Source organism: Dreissena polymorpha, chromosome 2 (assembly GCF_020536995.1).
Source record: "Dreissena polymorpha isolate Duluth1 chromosome 2, UMN_Dpol_1.0, whole genome shotgun sequence".
Taxonomy (NCBI): Eukaryota; Metazoa; Mollusca; class Bivalvia; order Myida; family Dreissenidae; genus Dreissena; species Dreissena polymorpha.
In genome coordinates this window covers 12,790,745-12,803,072 of record NC_068356.1, presented here as the reverse complement: position 1 = coordinate 12,803,072, position 12,328 = coordinate 12,790,745, and the positions used below count along the sequence as shown (strand labels likewise).

At 40.0% G+C, this 12,328-nt stretch overlaps 1 protein-coding gene across 1 annotated transcript in view; it reads right to left on the bottom strand.

Moving 5' to 3' along the window:
* Positions 1–1,669: 1,669 nt before the first annotated feature.
* Positions 1,670–12,328, bottom strand: part of LOC127866326 (uncharacterized) — a 107,129-nt gene continuing 96,470 nt past the window's right edge. The window contains exons 46-50 of the mRNA XM_052406792.1: positions 11,905–12,125; positions 6,053–6,224; positions 4,709–5,926; positions 4,159–4,259; positions 1,670–3,775 (exon numbers count right to left, since the gene is read on the bottom strand). Coding sequence (XP_052262752.1) covers positions 3,737–3,775; positions 4,159–4,259; positions 4,709–5,926; positions 6,053–6,224; positions 11,905–12,125 — 1,751 coding nt within the window. The 3' untranslated portion in view covers positions 1,670–3,736. The remainder of the gene's footprint in view (positions 3,776–4,158; positions 4,260–4,708; positions 5,927–6,052; positions 6,225–11,904; positions 12,126–12,328) is intronic.

The window sequence follows — 12,328 nt, the reverse complement described above, 5'->3', positions numbered from 1 at the left end:
TTTGTAATTTGCTTGGAAATATTAGTATTGAACTTTTTTTACATAACTGAACAAGATGCCATAAAACATCATCAGACACCAGTGTACATGTCCAAAACTCTGCAGAACTTACTGGGCAACATAGTTTAAGAAATTGTTTCAAGATCCACTGGAAAGCAGATGCGCTGTCAGCTCTCTTGCTTAATCGAATATTGATGGTCTTGCTAATTTGCAGAGCGTGTTCATGTGATGTATACTGTGTATGGTATTCCAATAAAAATAGATACAAGAAATAATCACGAGTGCAAAGGTAGTTAGTTTCCTTAAAACTAACAAATAAAACGTGAAATGTATCAAGATAATTATTGTTCATATGTTCTAGATAAACTTGACGACTAGTTTAAATAAAAAAAGAATAAACTAAAATTCCTAAGTTACATCACTTTTGACTAATTGTGAAACGTTCAATATATGTTTGAATGCAAGGAACAACGCTTGTGAGCTCTTTACAAATGTATTATTGTATACTTTGCTATACAATGGCTTATAATTTCTTACCAGGACCCAATCTTCTATATAAAGAAACCGTATTACATCTCTTCTATATAAAAAAACCGTATTACATCTAACTTGACACGTTAACGTGCACAATGTGTACAGTCAGTGCAGGTTTCCGTTTAATAATCTTATTTGAACGTCAAATCAGCTTCAACGTTAAAAGAACAAAATTGCATAAACCCTATCACAGCCGACAAATACTACGTTTTGCATCCGCCTATGCTGCGTGTTTGTGTCTTTAGATTTTAGTAAATTGCTTTATAAAGTTTGCTGTTTTAAGCATTATTTTCCTTTTTCCGGTTTAATTGTTTGAAATAACAATGAGTTAAGATATAAGCCCATAACTTGAAGAAATAGCTTACTGTTATGGATCATCACTTATTCCAGTGTATCAGTGTTTAAATGAAATAAAACATATAAGCGGATAATTTGCCGAAAACAAAGAAATCTATGGTTTGGAGTGTTATGTTGCTTGACGAACAGCACATATTATTTTACAGTATTCCCTAATGCCAACATTTTGATTGCTTTTGTCATGAACATTGCACAAATCCATGCTAATATGTAAGGACAACAATTTTTCTATCTTAAATAATAGAAATAAACATGACATGAATAGTGTGTACAGTTAAGTTGATTATTAATGGAAACTTATCTGGTCTTTTTTAATAACTACTGTGATATTTTTTTGCAGATACGATCATGTATTATATTGTTATACTTGTGTCGTAATATAAACACGGCGCCTTTTTGATGTTTTGCGTCAACCAGACTTACAAGAATTATTAACACGAGTGAAGTGTCAACACAAAAGCAATAAAAACTTCGAATAAGTATGGAAAGAAATGGATGAATTTTAATTTACACACATGACTATGCGATCTACATTTATCAAGTAGCGACAATAGGAGCTCTATGAGTCACCTGAAAGAAGGACGCAGAGGCACGTAAGTTGCAGTATGTTTTTAACGAATTAACAATTTTAATGCAATAAGATTCATACGTACCAATTGCAATTGTGATATATATACATGCAGTTGTTGTTAAAAAATGCAATTCTCGTTTAGTAGTGGACGCTCCCTTTCATGCGTCATAACTTTTTATAATGCGACAAATAAATAGAACAGTGATGTAAATGTATTAAAATTTTATTCCACGTGCTTACACGTTTTAAAGAATGTGTTTGAGAAAGTCTTACTTAAAAAAATAACACGAACAATACCGGATAAGATAACTTGCACAAAGGTTCAATAAATATACAAGGGGTTCAATAACGTCTATCAGTGCGTTGAGACCTAAACTGTCGATTCTGCGATTGAGCGTGGGTTTCGAATGTACAGAGATGCTCTTAAGAAGTCTGTAATAAAACGTAACCGCTGTTACTTTATCAACAATTCACTACTTTCTTTCATCTAATTTTCGAAGATTTTGAGAATGTCTTGGCTACAACAATATCTTTAGTAGTCAGGGTTGCAGTGAGAAGAAATAGAGACATTTTAAAATACAGAGAAACACATAAGATACATTTTTTTGGTAGAATTGATCATAATGTAATATGCAAAGGACTAAAGTCTGTGTTCGAATCAACACTGTACAGTTAGTTAACAAAGATAAAAAAAATCCTAAATCGATACAGAACAAGGGCTGTTTGTAAAACATGCATGCCCCCCATATGGGCTCTCCGTTGTAGTGACAACCATTGTGTGAATATGTTTTTTGTCACTGTGACCTTGACCTTTGACATAGTGACCTGAAAATCAATAGGAGTCATCTGCCAGTCATGATCAATGTACCTATGAAGTTTCATGATCCTAGCCATAAGCGTTTTTGAGTTATCATCCGGAAACCATTAAACTATTTCTGGTCACCGTGACCTTGACCTTTGACCTAGTGACCTGAAAATCAATAGGGGTCATCTGCGAGTCATGATCAATGTACCTTTGAAGTTTCATGATCCTAGGCATACGCATTCTTGAGTTATCATCCGGAAACCATTTTACTATTTCGGGTCACCATGACCTTGACCTTTGACCTAGTAACCTCAAAATCAATAGGGGTCATTTGCGAGTCATGATCAATGTACCTATGAAGTTTCATGATCGTAGCCATTAGCGTTCTTGAGTTAACATCCGGCAACCATTTTACTATTTCAGGTCACCGTGACCTTGACCTTTGATATAGTGACCTGAAAATCAATAGGGGTCAACTGCGAGTCATGATCAATCTACCTATCAAGTTTCATGATCCTAGGCATAAGCGTTCTTGAGTTATCATCCGGAAACCATTTTACTATTTCGGGTGACCGTGACCTTGACCTAGTGACCTGAAAATCAATAGGGGTCATCTGCGAGTCATGATCAATGTACCTTTAAAGTTTCATGATCCTAGGCATAAGCTTTCTTGAGTTATCATCCGGAAACCATTTTACTATTTCGGGTCACTGTGACCTTGACCTTTACCCTAGTGACATGAAAATCAATAGGGTTTATCTGCCAGCCATTATCGATCTACCTACGAAGTTTCATGATCCTAGGCATAAGCTTTCTTGAGTTATCATCCGGAAACCATTTTACTATTTCCGGTCACTGTGACCTTGACCTTTGACCTAGTGACCTGAAATCAATAGGGGTCATCTGCGAGTCATGATCAATCTACCTATCAAGTTTCACGATCCTAGGCCTAAGCGTTCTTGAGTTATCTTCCGGAAACCAGTTTACTATTACGGGTCACCGTGACCTTTACCTTTGACCTAGTGACCTGAAAATCAATAGGGATCATCTGCGAGTCCTGATCAATCTACCTATAAAGTTTCATGATCCTAGGCCTAAGCTTTCTTGAGTTATCATCCGAAAACCATTTTACTATTTCGGGTCACCGTGACCTTGACCTTTGACCTAGTGACCTCAAAATCAATAGGGGTCATCTGCGAGTCATGATCAATGTACCTAAGAAGTTTCATGATCCTATCCCCAAGCGTTCTTGAGTTATCATCCGGAAACCACCTGGTGGACGGACCGACAGACCGACAGACCGACCGACCAACATGTGCAAAGCAATATACCCCCTCTTCTTCGAAGGGGGGCATAAAAATATATACTTTAACAATGAACAGTTCGTAATAATGAATCATTGACACTATTGCAAAACATTGATTCTTTCTACTGAGTCAAGAATCATAGTTTTTGTTTACGACAGTCCTTTAATCTTCGTCATCAGCCGGTCGATACTTATCGGCTTTCTGTAACAAGAACAATAATATAAACAATAAATGTTGAGTGATTTCCCCGTAAAAGGTGCATCACTCGCTGTATTTTGACTGCACATCCCCTGCGTCTTTAAGCTATGGTAAACTTATAAAATATTTGAATACTACAATTAAAGGCTAGCGCGATTCTTGAAAACATTCTTTGGTAACATTCTTCGAAAATAATAAGCATTACTCGTTTTGCATAAAGGAGTTTAAAATTTCTAGCCTGGTGCACGCGGGTTCTACCCCACCCTTCTTTTGTTTATTTACTTAGACATAATAGTTTCGCGAGCATAAGAAGGTTTTTCCTTCATTTTGTCCATAGGACTTTAAACGAACGATTTATTTCTTATAAAGCACAACATCTAACATACGTTGGACTTTCGCCTCTCTTTCAAGTTTCTGATGAACAGGTGCAGATCTGACAGAATCTCTCGAAGCTCGCTTTCAGAATCGCGTCGCACAACTGGAACCTCTGGAAGAGGACAAAATAGTTGCCATCACATAAATTACATTACCCTGACTCACCATTGTCGGATACACCAGCTGAGTCTATATTTATATGAATTGGGCATAAGTTACCTTGTGTTGTCTACGATAATATCAACACATTAATGAAGACAGAAAATACATATGTGTAGCATTTTAAAAACATATTAATGCCATGTATGAAACACAAGATTTGCTTCGCTTGTAATTTAAAAATATGGGTTCAAAATAAAATGTTATTTTGCAAAAGCAAAAGTAAAATGCGGCTTATTATCTAACCAGCCGATTTCTTTTTTTAGTTATTACAAACATCCCATTTCCTGTTCGAGTAATTACAAATATTCCATTTATTGTTTTGGTAAGTATAAGTATCCCATTTCTTGTTTAAGTAAGTACAAATATCAAGTTTTTTATTTAAGAAAAACATTAACTAACTTTTAGTCTTTATGGTTCTCTGCAGTTTGCCAGCAAGAACCACAATCCTGTCCCAAATCACCTCCACAATATTTGAAGGAGCCAGCTTAACCGTCTCCTCTTTCACGTGTGAGATGCTGAAGTTGAGGATGGCAGCCGCCATTGTGACCAACGTCATCAAGACAAATAGGACGAAAGTGATGTAGTAGATCTCGGCATAGATCGGCTGTGCCTTCATTATATCATCGACTTTATTCTTTCCAATGAAAGTTTCGGTAATAGTTCCAAACGTGTCGTACCAGCTTTTGAATCTGCCTTCGTCTCGTCCGAACAGCATGTTGCCACAGTTGACGTAAGCAGTAGTGGCAATACTGAATACAAATAGAAAACCGAGCAGATCGTCTGCGGCATTGGAAATTACAGCAGCCATTTCGTGTATTCTCCCACTGTATCCCAGAATCCTTGAAATGCGAATAGACAAAATGAACACCAGGATCCCGAACGCGGTATTGGTGATGAAATCGTAGAATTCCAAGTTTTCAAACCCAATGTACTCATTTTTGTCTTCTTGAAACACTTTAATTGTTTTCTCAATGATACCTAGTTTAAGCAAAAACATAATAGTCGACACGTAGCTCATTATGAGTGCCAAAATGTCCAGAATGTTCCAAACCGATTTGAAAAAAGTCTTTGGGTCGGTGAATATCTGAAAGGCGATGTTCATTGTCGCAAGCAACGTTATTAGCAGGTACATCAACTCGAGAAACATAATAAAATTTCCATCTGGCCCATTATGCAGATATAATCGGAAAACGCTAATTGTGGAATACGGCAAAAATCCTCCCATTTCCGGAAATTCACCGACAAATTTTGCGTATACAAAAAGATTGGCGTTAGCATTGTAAAGAGAAAACTCCAGTATAACAGCCCTCGTCTGGTTATCAAACCAATTGTTTTCCTCCAGTTCAACAAAGATCTTCTGACTAACGTCACTGTTTACGTCCAGTTTCATGAAATATCCACCGCCACCGTACGTATTGTACAGCGCGTATGTGGGAAATCCCCAAGCCTCGTCCGAGGAAGTATACAGCCACGCTGACGATGTCAGTGAAGTGGATTTTTCCGCCACTGGACAAGGCAAATGGGCCCAGTCCTTGCAGTAGTCGGTTGTTTGTTTCTTTTTCTCGATAAATCGGTTGTGGCATGGTTTTTCGGTGGCTAATGGTCCTTTACAGCGTTCTGTAAACCAAATAATTTTCTCATATATTGCTTTTTGCAAACATACAAAGTAATTGTAAATGTTAAACTCATTTAATTTAAACTACGAGCATGTATATAACTAAATGACGCTAAACTAGATCTTACCAGGTGTGATTCTTAACTGGCGAAGACGCGCCGGACCGACACGAAAATTCACGAGATCTTCCGTATATGGTCGCGTTTCTGCATCGTAGCCGGCTCCAAAGTAGGTCTTAGAGAAGAAGTTGTCTTTGAACTGCGTATCAAGCCATTTTATATACGAAGGAAGGTCAGTCACCTAGAAAAAAAGAAGTGTTAATTAAGTTAGCGCTGCATGTTTAATGTATTTATACTGAAACGTAAATCAATAATTAAGAGTTTTGACATCTAAAAATATAATAAACAACTAAGTAACATATCACTATTTAAATTAGTTCGAATGTGTTATACCAGCATCGCCTTGGCATAGGCTGATTTGTTACATATTTCTCCCGTATTTTTGTCACATACCTGTATCATTCTGATAGCAATAACTGTCGTTTTAAGAGAACACAATTCCTCTTGGGCGCATAGTAAAATATAAGAATATCCGTTTGGTGCCCAATAAACACAACGGCTTTCGGTTGATGTTTCATAACACATGTTGACTGCAAATAACGTACGTACTTTTTAGAGGAATATGACTATATGAATATCTGTATATTGTATTGCTCATTATAATCTCATTCTGTTTTCATTTCACTCATACCATGTTTCAGATATCTCCATCATTCTGGATGAACAATAAAGATTCTAGAAACAGAAGTCAATACTCATTTATGATGAAGATATAGTTTACTTTGCTGTGTTCAACTACGTTCCAAGATGCCACAAGTAAAGTGTCCAATACCAGGCTGCGATTACGAGACACCCGACTACGAGGCGCCAATCGTAGCTGCACTCCTTACCACACACGCTTCATGTCACAGCTTCTCCTCAACTACATCAGGAAAGGTTGAGCGTGTTAGACGCCCTACTATCACATCAGCAGGGACCAGTGAGGAGTGGACATATTTCGAGAGCCTGTGGAATGACTACAAAGAAGCCACCAAGATAAAAGACAAGGAACTCATTATTCAGCTTGTTGAATGTTGTGATGAGAACTTGCGAAAGGACCTCACGCGTACTCAAGGTGGCTCCCTAACTGAAAAGCCAGAAAAGGACGTCTTAGTGGCAATTAGACAATTAGCAGCTCGGGAAGAAAACACAATGGTCGCTCGAGTAACATTTAAAAAAATGACACAAGATCGTGAAGAAACAGTTCGGGCATATGGAGCAAGACTTCGTGGACAGGCTGGGGAATGCAAATTCACTTTGGAGTGTTCTCACTGTAGCCAAATTGTTAATTACACTGATGCTGTGTTACGCGATGCGCTTATTCGTGGACTATACGATCAGGAGATACAACTTGACTTACTTGGCGCAGAGAACCAACACATGAGTCTTAATGACGTTTTCAGATTTGTTGACGCTAGAGAATCTGTTAAGTTAATTCACTCCCAGGGTGCTGAGGCTGTTAGCTAATATCATCATAACAAAACTCTCCCCATGATAAAAATCAAAAACAACCAAAGAAACTTGATCAGCGTGACCTATGCTCATATTGCGGCAAGGGTAGCCATGGTGTACGAGCCCTTGCTTCTGTTCGCCAAAAGGTATGCTCAGCCTACGGACAAACATGCACAAAATGCAAACGCTTACACCACCTTGCATCAATGTGCAGATAGTCCTCAAAGAGACAATCTACTTAATATGAAGGTATCGTCTTTGATTCATTGTTCTCAGCCACCAATTACGATTCGTGCTACAATGACAACGTTCTCGTCTTTGACCACCACATATGATGACCTCTCGGGTAAATGGACAAGACGTGTCGGGTAAATGGACAAGACGTGCCTCAAAACTTCAACCCCAAATAAAGCTCTAAAGCAGAAAGCGCGCCTAATGACTACAAATCGCTTGAATATGAACCCAGTTTCCCATCTAAACCAAAGAAAGCGTAAGTGAATGCCATGGCAGATACTGGTTGTCAAAGCTGCCTTGCTGGAATCAAAGCTGTGAACCGCTTGGGTGTGAATGAACACAATCTTATACCTGTAACCATGAAAATGCATGCTGCAAACGATAGGGTTATAAAAATACTCGGCGCTACAATGCTACGTTTCTCGGGTGAATCCATGAATGGCAACGCCTCCAGACTCGCCAAATTGTGTACATAACTGACAATTCTGACAAGATATTTCTGAGCAGAGAAGCATGTGCCGTAATAACAGAGTCGGTCCCAAAGATTGGCGAGACCATAAACAACGCTAGTTTGTTTAAAAACTTAGAAGTAGACAGTGGTACAGCGGTCCATGAACACTCAGAACGAGACTATGCTAACCCCATTTTCGACACTTGTGGCTGTCCTAAGCGCGAACTCCCACCTCCTATACCAGCGCAGTTTCCATTCCCCGCCACAGAGGAGCATGTAATGGACTTACGACAATACCTTCTGAACAGGTACAAATCAAGTACATTTAACACATGTGAACACCAGGCTTTACCACTTATGACAGGACCACCAATGCAGCTGATGGTGGACTCTCAGGCTAAACCTGTAGCTTACCATACCCCTGTTCCCGTCCCTCTTCACTGGCAGGAAGAATTTAAAGCCGGGCTGGATCAAGACGTGAGACTTGGGGTGAATGAGCCAGTACCTATCGGGGAACCCGTCACATGGTGTCATAGGATGGTCATCTGTGCAAAGAAAAATGACACACCCAGACACACGGTAGATTTCCCGGCTTTAAATGCTCACGCTTTCCGAAAAAACCAACACACACAGCCTCCATTCCATCAAGCGCGATCAGTCCCGCAAGGTACGAAAAAGACTTTGTTTGATGCCTGGAATGGGTACCACAGTGTACCCCTTCGTCCCGAATACAAACGTCTCATCACATTCATAACGCCGTGGGGAAGGTACCGATATCTCACTGCTCCACAGGGTTATATAGCCTCTGGAGATGGCTACACACGGCGATTCAATGAGATTATCAGCGACACCCCTAAGAAGACAAAATGTATTGATGAAACCTTACTCTGGTCTGACAGTATCCAAGCAAGCTTCTTTCAGGCATGTAACTGGCTTGAAATTTGTGGACAAAACGGTATAACGCTTAATCTAGATAAGTTTGTCTTTGCTCAGGATAGTGTGGAATTTGCTGGTTTTGAAATCACTTTGGACAGTGTTCGCCCATGTTTGAGATATATACAAGCCATTCTCGACTTCCCAACACCCAAGAACATTACAGACGTACGCTCATAGTTCGGGCTTATTAACCAGGTTTCCTACGCGTTTAGTATGACAAACCGGATGCTCCCATTCCGTCAATTGTGAAAACCAAGTACACAATTTACATGGGATTCACATTTGGAGGATATATTCCAAGAATCAAAGGCAGTGATCATCAACGAGATTGAAAATGGTGTGCGCATATTTGATCCACGTAAACCAACTTGTTTAGCCACTGATTGGTCTAAACAGGTATAGGGTTCTGGCTCTTTCAGAAACATTGTGTGCTAAGACTGAACCATTTTGCTGTGCCACTGGCTGGAACACCTCTTTAGTGGGGAGCAGATTTACTACGCCACCGAATAGCGATATGCACCGGTTGAGGGAGAAGCATTGGCGGTGGCTGATGCTCTTGAAAAAGCTCGCTAATTTGTGTTTGGATGCAATAACCTTATTATTGCTGTGGATCATAAGCCCCTTTAAAAACTTTTAGGTCACCGATCCCTTGAAAAGATCCCAAATGCTCGACTCCGGAACTTAAAAGGGAAGACGCTTCGTTACAAATTCAAAATGCTGTATATACCAGGTGCGAAACATCGAGCACCATACGCCGTCTCACGCAACCTAACTGGAAAAGGAAAGATTATGGTACTAATTGATGACGTGTCCGCAGTCTGTTTGGAAAATAAATTCTACCTCTACTCTTCAGCCGTCAGCTCGGTTTTTAAACTTGAAAATGTGTTACGTGGGACAAAGTGCGCATGGCTACATCGAGTGACGAGAACATGCACAAATTAGTAGAGATCATCGAGGCAGGTGCCCCAGATACTCGTTCTGATCTCCCAATGTCCCTACAGAGCTTCTATGAGATTAGAGACCAGTTATCTACGGTTGACGGTGTTGTTATTTACAAAGATCGACTGGTGATTACCCCTTCTCTGAGACAGACTATATTAGCATCGCTTCATTCTGCACACCAAGGTGTCACATCGATGACATCCAGAGCGAAGCAATCAGTATTCTGGCCAGGAATCACAGCCGACATAATTGCTATAAGGAAGAATTGTACACACTGCAATAGAATGGAACCATCTCAACCGAATTCTCCCCCGACACCATTGGTGTACGCTGAATACCCGTTTCAATGCATATGCGCCGACTTCTTTCATCAGAATGTGAGCTATCTTGTGATAATCGACAGATATTCAAACTGGCCGATCATTGAACAAACTACAAACGGATCAACAGGTCTCATTGACAGTTTGAAAAAAAACGTTTGTCACTTTCGGAATACCAGATGAACTGGCGTCAGATGGCGGCCCGGAATTTACCTCTCATGTCAACTCGGGATTTCTTAAAAACTTGGAGAGTACACCATAGACTGTCATCTGTGACATACCCTCACAGTAATTGTAGAGCGGAGGTTGGTGTCAAAACAGTAAAACGGATGCTCACTGAAAACGCTGAACCAAATGGCGAGTTCAACACTGATGCTTTTCAACGGTCTATCCTACAGTAACGGAACACCCCCGACCATGATACAAAACTTTCACCAGCTATGTGTTTTTTTGGTCGTGCCGTAAAGGACTTCATACCCATTCTCCCAGGCCGCTACTTACCTCATGACACATGACAAGACACCTTAAACCTACGGTAAGCTGCTCTTAGAAACAGACGGTGCTTGCCACCACTTAAAGTTGGCGACTTTGTTAGGATTCAAAATCAGACTGGTCGTTACCCATTAAAATGGGACAAAACAGGTCATGTTATTGAAGTTCGTCAATTCGACCTATATGCAATACGAGTGGACGGCTCAGGACGAGTTACCCTATGCAACAGGAAGTTCCTGCGCAGTTATACACCTGTGTATCCACCCCCAGCTCCACAGACGATTCCCACTGATATACAGGGCGTATCCATACCCGCGCATCAGTCTATGTCGCCTCTTCAGCCAATTTCTGTCGCTTTACCCGGATATATGAACATACTTAACCCCCAACCGAAAATGCCAGGTTCCCTATAACATGGCTATTGATCCTCAGGACACCCCGCATGGCAATCAACATCTCCCTCCGACTGCTCCTACTCCAGTAGCTCAGAAAGCACCCACAGTAGCTCCGCCTCAATCAGTGCCTCAACAACGTGTACCATCAACATCGGAACCACCTACAGTTGCGATGCCAACTTCCAAACCTCCACGACGTTCATCAAGATCGCGTTAATTTCAATTTGGTTAAAGGATTATGTGCATTTGATAACGGGGCATAATAATCCCTAGAGTGGGGCCAGTTTGACCCACCATGAGCGTTCACTTGTCTTGTTTTTCAATATTCTAGTCATGTGCATTCAACTAACATTTACATTATATGTATACAAGTATATCTCAGTTTGCAGGTAGCAAAACACTTTAATGTTCACGTGTTCAATTGCAATCAGAGATTTCGATTTTATTAACGTTGAACTCACATCTCAACCAGCCATTGGTAAAGGGCTATACCAATGACTCAACAGGGGATAGAGGAATATCACTATATGACTATCTGTATATTGTGTTGCTCATTATAATCTCATTCTGTTTTCATTTCATTCGTACCATGTTTCAGATATCTCCATCATTCTGGATGAACAATTAATATTCTAGAAACAGTAGTCAATACTCATTTACTTTTGAAAAGGTAAACATCTTGCTGACGTGGTTCTTTAGATCGAATGATCTGGGATCACGGCTTTCGTAGCTGATCTTGTACACGATGTACAGGAGACCGCTGTAGAGGACCAGCTGAGAGACGATCTTAAATAGTTGATGGTTACGGATGCGATTGATCTGGTTGTTTATCAGAGTCTCTGCGTCCGGGATCTTGGGGAGCGGCAACACTCGTTGAAAATCTGTGTGGAAACAATCAATAAAAGAAGCTTACATTAGCAATAGCTGTACATGGTTCAATGGTGCCATTGCTGACCCATGGTATGGAGAAGCGTTTATATCTTCATGTGTTCATTGAGGTTAAACGTTGTTATTTGTATGGAAAAGGACATACTCTTGAAATGTTTAAAATTAAAAAATATATATATTCGCATGGAAGAGTATA